The sequence below is a fragment of the Venturia canescens genome, chromosome 3, assembly GCF_019457755.1.
Source record: "Venturia canescens isolate UGA chromosome 3, ASM1945775v1, whole genome shotgun sequence".
Taxonomy (NCBI): domain Eukaryota; kingdom Metazoa; phylum Arthropoda; class Insecta; order Hymenoptera; family Ichneumonidae; genus Venturia; species Venturia canescens.
In genome coordinates, this window is record NC_057423.1 from 47,162 (window position 1) to 61,395 (window position 14,234).

The 14,234-nt window shown below is 37.6% G+C and overlaps 2 protein-coding genes across 13 annotated transcripts; one reads left to right on the top strand and one right to left on the bottom strand.

The window, feature by feature from the left end:
* Positions 1-91: 91 nt before the first annotated feature.
* Positions 92-4,707, bottom strand: Cdc16 (cell division cycle protein 16). Of its 3 annotated transcripts, XM_043414131.1 has the most exons (12): positions 4,692-4,707; positions 4,036-4,190; positions 3,777-3,929; positions 3,504-3,668; positions 2,971-3,133; positions 2,644-2,896; positions 2,425-2,504; positions 2,232-2,321; positions 1,796-2,105; positions 1,246-1,408; positions 973-1,165; positions 92-431 (listed from the first exon to the last, which is right to left on the bottom strand). In XM_043414131.1, exons 2-12 carry the CDS (start codon positions 4,147-4,149, stop codon positions 133-135), a joined length of 1,983 nt encoding a protein of 660 aa, XP_043270066.1. In that variant the 5' UTR covers positions 4,150-4,190; positions 4,692-4,707; the 3' UTR covers positions 92-132. The 3 variants fall into 3 exon arrangements, with proteins under 3 accessions (XP_043270066.1, XP_043270064.1, XP_043270067.1); XM_043414129.1 differs by lacking the exon at positions 4,692-4,707 and having other exon boundaries at positions 4,036-4,618; XM_043414132.1 differs by lacking the exon at positions 4,692-4,707 and having other exon boundaries at positions 2,971-3,130; positions 4,036-4,526.
* Positions 4,708-5,900: 1,193 nt separating this feature from the next.
* Positions 5,901-14,159, top strand: fbl (pantothenate kinase 3 fbl). Of its 10 annotated transcripts, none has more exons than XM_043414137.1 (13): positions 5,901-6,275; positions 6,486-6,615; positions 6,690-6,760; positions 6,850-7,050; positions 8,247-8,445; positions 8,823-9,001; positions 11,389-11,562; positions 11,746-11,913; positions 11,989-12,065; positions 12,177-12,353; positions 12,584-12,737; positions 12,842-12,955; positions 13,054-14,159. In XM_043414137.1, exons 5-13 carry the CDS (start codon positions 8,304-8,306, stop codon positions 13,105-13,107), a joined length of 1,239 nt encoding a protein of 412 aa, XP_043270072.1. In that variant the 5' UTR covers positions 5,901-6,275; positions 6,486-6,615; positions 6,690-6,760; positions 6,850-7,050; positions 8,247-8,303; the 3' UTR covers positions 13,108-14,159. The 10 variants fall into 10 exon arrangements, with proteins under 10 accessions (XP_043270072.1, XP_043270074.1, XP_043270075.1 ...); XM_043414139.1 differs by having other exon boundaries at positions 8,250-8,445; XM_043414140.1 differs by lacking the exons at positions 6,690-6,760; positions 6,850-7,050 and adding an exon at positions 7,793-7,873.
* Positions 14,160-14,234: the final 75 nt, after the last annotated feature.

Genomic DNA, 14,234 nt, shown 5'->3' on the forward strand with positions numbered 1-14,234 from the left:
TGGAAAAATTCTTTCATCTCTGTAACGGAAATAATTACAAATTAATGAGGGAAAAGAATCCATCGAAATAATTATGTGAAAAATTTTACAATTATCGTTCAGAGATTTATTCATTTGTTCATTTTTTTTTTTTTAATATTCTATCTGGGCCGTTGACGAATCCATCATTGGATATTCGGGACTCATTTCACGAGTTGAATAATTAACAACTAGTTCTGGCGAACTTTCTTCTTCTTTTTCTGAGGTTGTTTTCTCAGTTTTTCCGGAATCTTCGCCCCATCGGGAAAACAAATTCACCCGTAGCTTGTTGATGTCAGCAGGATCCTGAGATCCTGTAGGTCCCGCGTTCAAATTTTCACTCGATTCCGCTGCACTCTCTGTCTGTACACGTTCCTCGGAAAATTTGTATTTCGGCATGGTCGGTGGAGCGTCTGATGAATTTATTTTTTTTGTCAGCTATATTACAATTATATACACTGTGGCATATTTCGAATAATGGGAATTCATTGGTTGGATCATACCTCGATTTTTTTTTTATCATCAATCGATGTACTCGAGCATGAAAGTTCGATCAATCTTTGATTTACAATTATGTTTATTGCATTTATTCAATAAATGAGGACGGCGACAATGGTCATATTCTTAAAACACACACGCACACATTCATTCCAATGAAATCAAAATATATGAGAACAGGAGACAAAATATAAGGTTACAATTGGACTGATGCAAGTTATTAAAAAAAAAAAAGAATATCAACCGGTTGTGCATCATTTCAAAAGAAAATGAAATAACATTTCTTTGTATTATCGAGTATTCCGTTGGGGTTGCACGAATGTACGAATGCTCAATTGAGCCTATAGGAAACTGAATCGAGGCATGTCCAACGTCGGTCACTTCGTATTTAAGACGCGGTATGTAGTTTGGAATTGTTTTTAGGATCCTTTAAAATTAAAGCTCTGTTACACGTACCAGGAAATGGTGGGGTTTCTTCGATCAATTGTTCCATTACATATCCGAGCATTGTGGTTGTAAAAGTATCGTCTCTTCTCAAGCCAAGAGCTCTGTGAAAAGCGTCGACGGCTTCCTGAGTGCTTCCCACCAAAGAATGTATGAAACCTATTGCCGAATATGTCGAAGGATTCAAGGGATTGAGTACCAAGGCCTGGAAGTAATTGACAAAAATATTAAACCGTATTTTCGTGACCGACCGGTATAGTGAAGTTGAGCCCAATTTTCTTATACCTGCTGATGATACTCCAAGGCCTCGTCGTATTTTTTCATTTTTCTACACGTGTGCCCAAGATTATTCAAAAGAGCTTCCCATTTGCTCGGCAATATAACGTTCTTCACACTACCTTGAATTCTCTTCATGGCCTCTTTGAATTGCCGTTCTGCCGATTTATAACTAAAACGTTTGGGAAAATCACACATAACACCATCGGTTCGGCGCGTTACACGAAAACAAAAAAATATCAACCCCACGTGTAAAAGCCATGGGAGACTTGGTTTTTTGTTGTGAAAAAATTATCTGGGTAATTGAATGAATGTTTTTGTTGTTGATCGGAAAGCTTAAGGCTTCTTTAAGCCTTCGATCCGAAAGTCACCTTTCTTTCTCTTTTTAAATATACAAAGATTGGCTACTTTTTTGAAAAAAAAAAAAAAAAAAAAAAAAAAAAAAACTTTTATCACTTTTGTTCAGTTACTCCGATAGATAAGGAGAAAGAAAAGTTTTTCCATTATCTTTTCAACTATTAAACGTAGACATTCTCTTTAAAATGTTATTCCCACGTACTCTAAATTGTAAAAAGATATAACGCCCGTTTCGTGAATAACGAAAGGATCATTGGGTGCGATGCTTTGCGCCTGTTGAAAAAATTTGTCGGCAAGCTTGAGATTATTTGTTAAACCGCATTCTAAGCCGATGTAGAGTAAGGGAAGATGACAGCCTTTCATTAACTGCGAAGCCTTGAAATATGCTGCCATCGCTTGGTCGTGCTCATTTTCAGCGGCAAATGAATGACCGTAAGCCAACCAAGCTGGACCAAAAAGTCTATCAAGCGCTGTCGCTTTTGCCAAATATCTCCTCGCATGATCGCTCTTACCTGAAATAATGAATAACGAAAAAATACCCGAGAGAATGATAAAACAGTTATTTTTCGTCGAAAATTGAACAAATTACGAAAATATTGAATTTCCAATAAAAAATATTGACTCCATTCGGTTATTACCTATACCAAAGTAATAACAACCAACCGCGAACCAAGCAAGAGCCATGTCCGGATACAAGTCTACCAGTTTGTGCGCTAAATAGAAAAGTGCTAGAAAAACGAAAAATATTATTCGCATTAATCATTAAATGCTGATCAATTGGTCCTTCTTCATTTACCGTTGTTAATCTCATCTTCTCATAATTCTACTCACCGTTCGTTTTTTTTAATTCGACCAAACATGCTATGTGTACCGGTAAACACGAACTGTGGTACGGATCCTTTTTTAATATTCTGTAATATACATCAATTCAAAGTGAACCAGTTTTCTTTCTCCGAGCATCATCGGGGTTGTCTATTTTTTAATTGTTGAGGGGTCGAAAAAAGAATCCCTATGTAATTTGTGATGAAATTTGAAACGGATGGTGCATACCGTTCTGTCAGAGAGAAACACTGATGATAATCACAATTGTAGTACAATCTCTCTGCCCTTGAGACTTGCATATCGAGATTATTTCCCAATCTGTCGGATACCGAAATACCAGAAATGCTGCAAGCTATCGAAGGTTGTTCCTCCGATGGCACTTGATACTTTTTCAACTTGCTATCGTACAAAAGTCGCAAAAGATCGCGTTCCGCTTCGGTGCACTGTTCACTGAGAGGCAACGATTCCAACAGGTCTCTTTCTAAGAACAATGTAACATTATTATGAATTTATGTTCTATATTCCGTTGCATCCTAATTCAGCCAAGTATGGTACCTTCGCTAGCGGATAGCATTTGATTTTGTACAAGAGCTTCAAAAGCTTGATAGTTATAAACATCGCATTGAAGAGCGTGCTTGTAACATTCCATTGCCACTGTTCGATTGTCCGTCGCTTCAAAAACTCTTCCTTTCACGTACGATATCGAACTTTGGATCTGCTTAGATTTTGTAAAATTGAATACATAATAACATACATACGCATTAGGGGAGCGATTAATTACGCAAACGATAAATTATTAAACAAGAACTGTATTAAACTGGTAAAAAAATGAATCTTTCGCAACAGTAGACGATGACTCATTTTTTTATAATGATTCCAAAAAATTATTCGTATCCTGTCGAGCCAAAATTTTGGAAGCTCAACGAGGCATTTCTTTCTTTCTTCTCGCATAAAATTCAGGCTAGGATTGAAATATTATCAATTTCGTATTACAGTACAAATTACGAACGAACAGTAATTATTGTTTTCTATGAGAACTAATGAAAATAATTCCCACAGTGAGAACCATTTTGTGAATCTGTGCTTACATTTTTGGGTGCATCTTGCATCATGAGAGCATTATCTACGAAGCTGGCACTGGATTGGCTCATGCTTGTGCAATGTTCCGAGTCTTTAATCACCTGCAGCGCTTCGGTATACTCTTTAGCTTCCAATAAACTCCGTACGACCAGATAATGGCAAAAGAGATCCGTCTGTAAAAATAAAGAATAAAATAAAAATTTCTGTTTATTCATAAATTTGAAAAAACAGAAAGTTTGATTAATGGATATATGGTTGAGAATATACAACATTTGCAATACCTTTTCGAGTCCTCGGCTTCTGATTAAATGGGCAGCGCGATGATACTGTTTCATAAGGTACATACATTGCGCGAGAGAACATAAATCTTTGGGATCTTCGTTGCTCAAAGAGACAACTTTGTCAGCCCAAAATAACGCAGCGCTGTACAAATGCTGTTTAAGTCGATAAAATAAAAAATCAACAATGAAAAACAAATAAAAAAAATGTGGAGAACGGAAAATTTGACGTTTGGCTTGTCACAAAAATTCTGCAACTCACCAAATCGATGTAGGACTTGACGAGCTTCCGACAATTATCTAAATTAATGCTTTTGTTATCGATCAAATTATGCATTCCATTGGAATCGACGTTACTGTCCCGATGAGCCATCATTTCATTTGATTCACTTCTATTCACGAACGAAATAACGAATGCTACGCATAGGTTATATTAGGTTATGTTTACCATTGATGCCATTGATGACAATTTTCAAACAAAACCAACGACACCAACGACACAACAGAATCGGCCATTTTTGATTTTTTTTTCATTATTATATCAGAGATGAATATTCGGGATGAAATTCGAACACGTTTAACACATGAGTCGTCAAGTGCGTTTATATATAGGATTCATCAAACGAACATTTTATTAATTTATATATTTTTCGGAAAAACAATACGATGAAATGATAAACTTTTAAAAAGTATTATTGGTTTTCAAACAATAAACGTAAACGATTTAAAATCGATTAGTGCGTTTGAAAAAACACAAGCTTTCGACTAAATTTGAAAAAATATAGCGGCATCTTAAATTAACGCTATTTTTTGTTTTGTTTGTGTGTCAAAAAATACTGTCGAACAAAAACATTTCAATTAATTATATATTCACAAAACTATATATAATAAAAACAAACAATCCATAATGAATTTTACAATAATATCAAGAGACTCGGTAGTAGAGTCTCGGGACAAGTACATTGACAGCCCTGTCGTCTGCTGATATATATATAAGGGCAAATATCAAAATCGAGTGGTGATCAATTTTATCTACTACTGCTTCCCGACTGCCGCTTGAGTAAAAAGACGCAATTAGATCTCTGTAATTTATTATGCAATTACGAGATGGCGATACGAGCAGTATAAATGTGGCGTTCCATGCAACTCACGCAACCACCGCTACGAGGCTACAACTTTCTCGTATACGCTTCGACAGGCTCTCATTCAATATATAACACATCCTATTCCCAGTACCCGCATCCACAGCGTCTGGGGTAGGGTACAGTTGGCATCAGCCCTACTGATGAGTCTGCCACTGTACCCGAGACGAAACGCGCATCCCTTAACCATTCTTTTCAATATACCACAGCTGTGGCGGATCCTTCTTTACCAACATCCGTACTATTTCCAATAAACCATCCACAGCCATCAGGGACCACAGAGCCGAAGCGGAGAAAAGCCCGAGCGGAATCAGCAGCACGCAAAATAGCAACCAAACGCTATATAAATTGTCGACTGTTTCTTTTGTTGCCTACACATTTTCTTCCCCGCTCGCGATTGTCTCGACGACTGCTTCGTCGTTGTTTGCTATATTATATATATATATACTTTTGGTGCTTTTGGTTTGCTGTGAATGATTGTTGGTAATATAATAGGATTCACCACACGGACGAAGGGTTACGTGGCGGATGGGATGGATGGGAGTCTCGGGACAAGTACATTGACAGCCCTGTCGTCTGCTGGTCCGAGCTCGCCGAGACTTACTTTCTCTTTCTCTGAATAAAACAAACAATTCGTGGTGGTGGGGGTAAAATTGGCATGTCATTTTGTTCAATTTTTTGGAATTTGTCCGTCCTGATCAGTCCTGATATGAAGCGTTAACAAGAGAAACTGTAGCCTCGTAGCGGATGTTGCGTGAACTACTGGAACGCCACACAAAATGGCGTGGAACAGACGAGGAAAATGAAAAACTCGCGCGCATTTGCAATTGCGCAAATGGTGTTGATCACGTGGGGCCATCATACGACGACGACGACGACCATACAATCGCGTATCGCGTATGCGAAAGGATGATGCGCTTCTCTGGGAAAAAAAAACCGTGAGCACTCACGGTGCTCACGGTCACGTGGTGGTAGTCAGGTCCGGTCATCATTTTCCTTTGAGAAAGAAGTTCGTGCTATTATAGTAGTACAGTAGTAGTCGTCGCGTACGAAGAAACAACACAACAACCAAATCATTTCTGGGGAAATAGCCTCAATAAACCAAAGCGAGGACGAAAGAAAATGAACTTTACGAGTATAGAATTATAAATATCCGTGAGCCGTCAACTCGCCGTCAAATTTCCAAGAGTAAAATAACTTGGACGGTGGCCTATGAAAGCGTTCCTTTGATGTAACAGTGTTTTTCTCATTATCAGGTGAAAAAAGTTCTGTTGTTGGTTTAACCATTATTATAACGAGATGCGTGTAGCAACAGTTGATGAGTCGAACAAGAGACGCGAATGTCATCGCTACTTTAAACGTGTGTATCAATAAAATAATGAGGCAAGTCCAACATTTTTTAAATCTTTAGTCTTATTAAAATGAGGAATGGGTATACACGCGGTGCTGCGAGAGTCAAGGTTGTTGCACATGTGCAAGAAATATCTTAAAACACGCGCTTGTATACGACTCGTAGTTTTTTGCATCATAAATGAGGGATAAAGAAAGAATTTTCTCTTTCATTTACCAGTCGACCTTTTTGGATTTCGGATGCGGATGAAAAATACGATAATTGTCAAACTTATCCGCCGTTGCAAATAATTTCATGATCTTCACGAGATAATACACATCTTTATGTCAAAATCGCACAATGTTTTCAGGTGAGAAATCGTTATTTAATATCATCATATTGATGTTTATCAAAGTTGTGCCATAATTTGTTCTACCCAACAAGCAAGAATTACCAAATGTCGCTGAGTTTGGTATCAATACTGCTTCGTCAAGCCTGCTCATAAAACTTTTCATGTAAGGAAAAGAATCCAATTTATAAACTTTCTCCAAATTATTTTTGTACTCATCATTCTTCTTTGCTTATTATCCATGATTTATTTTAGACATAGATCCAAGCATGAAACCAGTTTTATAATACCTAAGGATTTGGAAGAAAGAAAGATGGCGCTTTGTATAGATGAAAACAAATGAACTTTTGTAAATGCTACGGCTCTCTAACTTGAGAGAAATAAAAGATTGCATATTCATTGAACACCGACGAAAAACGACGATAGCATTTTAGGCGCTGACTCGCCAAGGCATCGGTAAAATAATTCTTTACGTCATCCTAAAACTTGGTTTATCTGTTGAATACATTCTTAGAAGATTCAATAATGCATCTTTTTAAAATGTTGCATTTTTTTTAAATTTCTTAAGTGCAAAAATGACGCACAAGTTTTTATCCTAATATGGAATGCTTGCGTCGATCAATGCGCAGAGGTGACGTATTTTCATTAGTATACCTCCAAGTTTTTTGATCTGCCTTTTTCTATTCGATTCTGGTTGAAACGGTATGCAATCTATAAATATTAATCAAACGAAGAAGCAAGAATAATACAAAAATTTACAAGGGAAAAGGTGACAATTATGAACGCTTGAATTTGAATAAATCGGCAGACGGACACGGCTGTTTTACTAACTAAGAGTACCGTTATGATCGTATTTACGGGCTTATAGAATATGCAAAAATCTTTTGACCTCCGAAGTGGAGAAGTCGTGCTTCAGCGCGCGCGCGCGCGCACACACACACACGCATACACAAAAAAAAACATGAGTGAAAGATTCTTTTAATCGACGGGAAAATCGCATATTTGGTGTACATCGAATTGTACGAAATTCTTGGTATTTTCACGCATGAGAATCGTGTCTTTGGAGGAGGAACACTGATTACATCATGGTTCAAGGTTCCGTCTCATATTTATTTCAAACGGCGTTGAGATATTATTTTAATGTTCGCGTGGTCACTTCTCTTTGCGTAACGAAATTCTTTTCTTCGTTTAATCATAGATACAACATAGATTCGATTGAGATGGAGTAAAAGGGGGGAGCGAGCGGGGGTAGAAAAGCACCATCGGTGACAAAAGTCAGGTAAAGAGAGAAGAGGAGAGGTTCGACGTTTGAATTAATATTTATATGCATGTGTCATCTGTGTGTACGTATGTATACACGTTTATACGGAGCTACGTAACATTTCGAGCTCAGAATTTCTTGTTTCGAGCACGAATAATTAAAGAGAAACCTTTGGCATCCTGCAGTTTCTGGACTAGCCGCAGTTGCGTCGAGCAAGCTCGATTCCCCAAACAAAACGATCAATTTTTTTTTTTTTTTCAACATTTGAAACCGACCTCGAACTATCGAACTGTGAACATGCGTTTTTTTCTCCTCCGACTGCTTCCTTCTCTGATTAACACCGAAATGTTGATATTAGTAAATGTAGCAGCGGCGATTAATGTTGTTTCAGCAGATAAATCCGTGGTCGTTTCCTCGAGACGGACAAAGGATCATTTCTCGTTGGGCTATGAGTCCAAACGTTTTTAAGGGTCGTCAAAGTGCACGAGTCATGGCATCGAATGGCTATTCGAATTCAGCTGCTCCAGCCACACCGACAACAACCCAACATCAACAACAAAATCACTCACCGCCCTGTGAGTCCCCGAATTGTATGAGTGCCTGGATTTGCCATTATTTTTTATTTAATTTATAAAACTATATAATAAATTGTATAGCTCCCCCGCTTGCTCTACTCCTTTCTTAATAACCTACCCACGTACCTTGCTGCTCCCGGGAGTGTTGGATTTTTTCTTGAAAAGAGTCTCAATGTTTTTATTCAAATATTATTGTCACAACGTCGGTGGTGCTGCAGTTTCGCGCACTCGTTACTATTACGAATTGTAATCTCGTTCCTTCGTTTTTTAGGTAATTCTCTGCGTGTCCTACGGGTTGTTTGAATATAAAAAAATCGAGTCGTTTTTTATAGTCTAATCGAGAATGCTAAGAGAAGAATAAAAATTTCGCGTTGCGTTCTCGAATGTTTCAGCTATGCCTTGGTTCGGCATGGATATCGGTGGTACGCTCTCGAAATTGGTATACTTTGAGCCGAAGGATATAACGAGAATCGAGGCGGACGCGGAGGTTGAGACACTCAAGAACATACGACGTTACTTGACGAAAAATTCATCGTACGGTAAAACGGGACACCGTGACACGCATTTACAAGTAAATCGAATAATTCGTGATACATTATTGGGGTGATCGTTATTTGGGGTCAACATTTATTTTTACCCTTTCCGCCTCCTAAATCGTTTCGAAATATATAAAAAGTAATGCTGTAATTTGTTCAGATTTTTAAAACAATGCTTAACCCTCGACCATAGGGGTTTTACATGGTAAACCCCCATGACAAATACATGGAGTTTTTCTGCGTTTGTCGTCACGATTTTACTGTGGGTCTAGATACGTTTGAAAAATTTTGAAATTTTCGGAAATTACTTTACAAGCATGTTGCTACACGGAAAAAAATTTCCAAAACTTCTACTCACAAAATATTGTATAGCATCACCATGCTAATCCATTTAATGCGCAAAACGACAATTTTGGACACGCAATTTCGAGTACACAGTTTTAACTGATTGTGAGGAACGAAAGAAAAGTTCTTCAAAATCTGATACATTGAGATTTTTTTTCCTTCAAATCGATTTTCGTTATTGTTGCTGCACTCTAATAACTAATATTATCGCCAGCAAAGGTGTCCTTAATGTCTGACCTTTCCAAAACACAGGTTATGAACTCTCTTTTTTTTTCATTCAGTTTTTCCCATATGGCGGTTTTTGCAAAACAGCATGATGTAAATTTTTATGATTTTTTACTTGAACTTTGAATTATTCGAAACAATTTTTGCGATATAAATTTTTTTTTTTTTTTAAGTTGAAACTTTTTAAGAAGTAAATTATGAACTTAATTATAATGCGATGAGAAATAAATTTTTTTTCAAAAAATTTCAACTTTACAAAAAATTGTCAAAACTGAAAAATACAAAATTAGCTAGAAAATTTTTGAAGAAAAATTGCACGTATTCTTTAGATGTTGCTCAACACCTTTTGTTTTGTAACATTTTTTTGTTAAGTTGAGACTTTCGAGAAAAAACAAATCACGGAAATTTACATCATGATGACTGAGCAAAGACTGAGTGAGAAAAAAGTGTTTATAACCAATGTTCTGGAAAGGTCAGACATTATAGAACACCTTTGCTGGCGATAATATAGTTATTTGAGTGCAGCAACAATAACGAAAATCGATTTGAAGGAAAAAAAAACGTTAAAAATTCTTGACTTTTCAATTAAAAACGCAAAAATATAAAAAGATTTCGAGTTAATTTTACAAAATAAAAGACAGATTCTGAAAGAGCACCCTCAAAAACCCCCTATATCAGATTTTGGAGAATTTTTCTTTTGTTTCTCAATTAAAACTGCGTACTTGAAATTGCGTGTCCCCAAAATTGTCGTTTTGCTTTGAGGGTAGGAGTTTTGGAAATTTTTTCCATGTAGCAGCATTGTTTTAATTAATCTGAAAAAATTACAGCATTACTTTTTATGCATTTCGAACCAATTTAGGGGGCGGAAAGGGTAAAATGAATGTTAACCCCAAATAACAACCACCCTAATATAGGGGAACATGGGGCAAAGTGGCCACCCACTTTATTGGGGCATTTTTGAATTCTGGGGCAAAGTGGCCACTCACGCAATTCCGATTTCTGGCGGGGCACAGGATCAGCGAGAATTCTATGTTTTTTGATAAATTGATAGCTATTTGAGGCAGAGGGTGAGAATCATTTTGCAAATTACTGATAAATGTCTATTGTATTTTAATTGACAAAAATCGTACTTATAATGGACTTCATCTTCATCAAAACCTGCACACAAGGTGTGCGCCCATTTTAGGCATGTTTCGCAGCGAATTCAATCTTTGGAGGAATGCGAATAAAGTTGATCGCAGAAAATACACGCAACGTCCGCCGCAGACAAGAATTTTTCTTTTTTGATGATCTCTTTTTTCTTACTCACTAGATTTGCGCGATACGACGGACTCGTGATAATGACGGTTTTCCCACGATTTGCCCCCGATAAGAACGGGCTTTTGCCACTGGTAATGGCAAAATTTATCCAAGTATTCCGACTAATTCATTTTTCATCCCATCGAAGGAGTGTACCTACTATGCCTCGTTTCTTTTCGGTTTATCGCGGCCTTCAATGTTCCATGCGGGAACAATCAATTACAACGTCTATTTAACGAGAAGTGACAATTATCGATTTTCATCGCATTTGAGGGGGTGGCCACTTTGCCCCAAAATTTTTTTTTTTTTTTAATTCTAGCAATAAGGAGGTGGAATCAGTTTGGGGACATAAAAATAAGTAAATGACCATGTGCTACCCGACAAAACTCGTTAAATTCCTTAAGTGGGCCACTTTGCCCCATATTCCCCTACATATGTACATTTCTTTTCTTTCCCGCAGAGGAAAGATTTCAAAAAGGATGATAAACGGAAAGAATAAGGTTTTTCATACTACTAAAATTATAATAATGGGCTCCGCTCGGAACTTTTTCAGATGGACAATGTGTTGATACGAGGTAGGAGAGGTACTCTCCACTTTATTCGATTTCCAACTAGCGAAATGGGCAATTTTTTGGCTCTAGCAAAATCTAAAGGGATGGCTAATTTGGTCACCACTGTTTGTGCAACGGGTGGAGGTGCCTTCAAGTTTGAAGAAAATTTTAAAAAGGTCAATATTAATCTACATGCTGTGTTTAAAAAATAAACTCTTTATGCATGAGAGTCGGAATTGGTGTTGAACGAGAATCTGAATCGTCGACGCTGGACGATATTTACTGCATTATCACTGTTGTTGCCGTTGTTGTTGTTGTTGTTGTTGTTGTTGTTGTTGTTGTTATTATTGTTCTTGTAGGAAGTGAATATGAGTTTGGCCAAGTTTGACGAATTGAACAGTTTGTTACACGGAATGCTGTACATAGAAACGACGAATCCCCACGAGTGCTATTACTGGTCTCATCCGACCGATGAGACTAAATGTTGCCAGGTTCCTTATGACTTTTCCGAGCCCTATCCCTTTTTGGTAAGTTTTACTTTGTTTTCCATTGTTATTGCGGCGATAATAAAGTTTAAAATGAGCTTTCGTATGATCGTACAGCTCGTCAATATAGGCTCAGGCGTGAGTATATTAGCGGTTTATGGCCCGGACAAGTTCAAGAGGATATCCGGCACCAGGTATGCCTGCCTGCCTGTCTTTATCCCCGCCCTAATTATGTCTCCCCCCCGGTTCATCGATATACCGTATGAATAAATGATTTTATTAATCATTGTGATTGTTTCTTACAGTCTGGGTGGTGGAACTTTTCTCGGTCTTTGTTGTTTACTCACCGGTTGCAATAGTTTCGAAGAGGCGATCGAGCTTGCAACGAGCGGGGACAATACGAGGGTGGATAAACTCGTTAAGGATATTTACGGCGGTGATTATGGACCGTTCGAACTTCCAGGAGATCTCGTAGCGAGCAGGTAATTCTACGTAGTCCCCATCGTCCATCATCGTTCATTAGGTTGCATCAACCACCCTCCGCATGTGCTCTCCCCCTCTCGATGGTGTTCGCATTGAACCATATCGTCGTCTTAATCAACAATTATTATTTCTCATCAAAAGTTGCACGTTATTTGCACCTTATTTTTAATCCCCTCCTTGTAGATGGTCTTAAAATTTTTTCTTTTCTAATTTTCGACTGTATGTTAAGTTTTCTCAATGTATTCAGCTTCGGTCAGATGAATTCGAAAAATCGTCGTAACGCTGTAAGCAAAGAGGATCTCGCTCGTGCTACCCTCGTCACAATCACAAACAACATTGGCTCGATCGCCCGAATGTGCGCCGTTAACGAAAACATCGAAAGGGTTAGTTTCTGAATGTGATGAAAATTCAACAAATCACATGGACTAACGATCATAATTACAGTTTCCTTTCTCTCTCTCTCTCTCTTTCTCTCCACATGTTACAGGTGGTATTCGTCGGTAATTTTCTAAGGGTCAACGAAATATCTATGAAATTGCTCGCTTACGCGATGGATTACTGGTCCAAGGGAACTATGAAGGCCTTTTTTCTGCGACACGAGGTAAAGCCAGCCGTTGAAAAGTTTCATAATAAAGATCTTATTCCGCTCATCGCAGCATCATCATCGAGCCTGCTTAAAATTCATTTGATATTTTTCAGGGTTACTTCGGAGCGGTCGGCTGTCTATTGCAATACAATGGTGAAGCGAGCTAAAATTCGGATAATTCAACAAATTCATATCTCCGGCATTCCACTTAATTCAAATAGTGTTAAATTACTCATAATATTATGTAATGTGTAAGCATGGAGCATGGAGCAACGGGTCTCGTTTGTCACCGGTCGGAATGACATTTAATTATTTATTTTTGTCGTTGCTGGGTAAATTCATTTCGGAAAGAGATTCCATCTCTGTGTGCCAAACGCGAGAAAACAATAATAATTATTTTTATTACCACCGCATTGGTTTTTCAACATATCGCTGTTTAGGGGCGAGAGAGAATGAAGCAACCCGTAATTCAATTCAATTCAGCCGGTGAAAATGCCCCGCTTACGAAAAACTCTGGCGGAAAAAAAACATTTTTTGGAAAAAGACCGTTGCTAAATGGCACAAAATTTGCAAAATATCACACAAACGGAACAATAAAATTTTACGAATATCATCAAGGACCAAAATCAACTGAATAATTTGCAATCACTAAATGAGAAAGTATGACTCGTTGGAAATATCGTAGCGCTACGAACGGGCGCGTCGAAATGAACCCACGCACATACGAGTAATTATGATGATGCTAATAATGTTTCCGACGAACCGGCGAGTAACGGAATTAATTTCTTATCAGGCATTTTTTTTTCTTTTTTTATAATCGCTCGTAAATATAATAAACGGAGTGATACGCTGCTGGTGCAGTTTTAATCAGGGATAATGTATTGTTATGAATTGATAGTTTCGAATTTCGGTATTATGGTAATCATTTTTTGCGTAACTCAACGCTTCAGAACGAGTGTGTACTTGTACCAACTATCTCGCGTGTCGGACATGTGCGCTCGCTCAATTGACGTATTCTCGAACGTTGGATTCAAAGAAAATCACGAAAGTCGTCAAAAGATTCGATATTTGTACACGAGGTCAACTTGGTGACTTGGTGACTCGTGTCCTCTTGTACTGCTGACTTGAAAAAAATCAATTTAGAGTCTAATGAACGATTATAAATATCGATATTGTGAAAAAACAATGATACGAATAAACGAGCATTTATTAATGGAAATATATTCTTTTATCAAATGGAGTGTAACGGATGATTTGTGGTTAATTTTTTTAAGGATAAAAAATAATCAAGAAA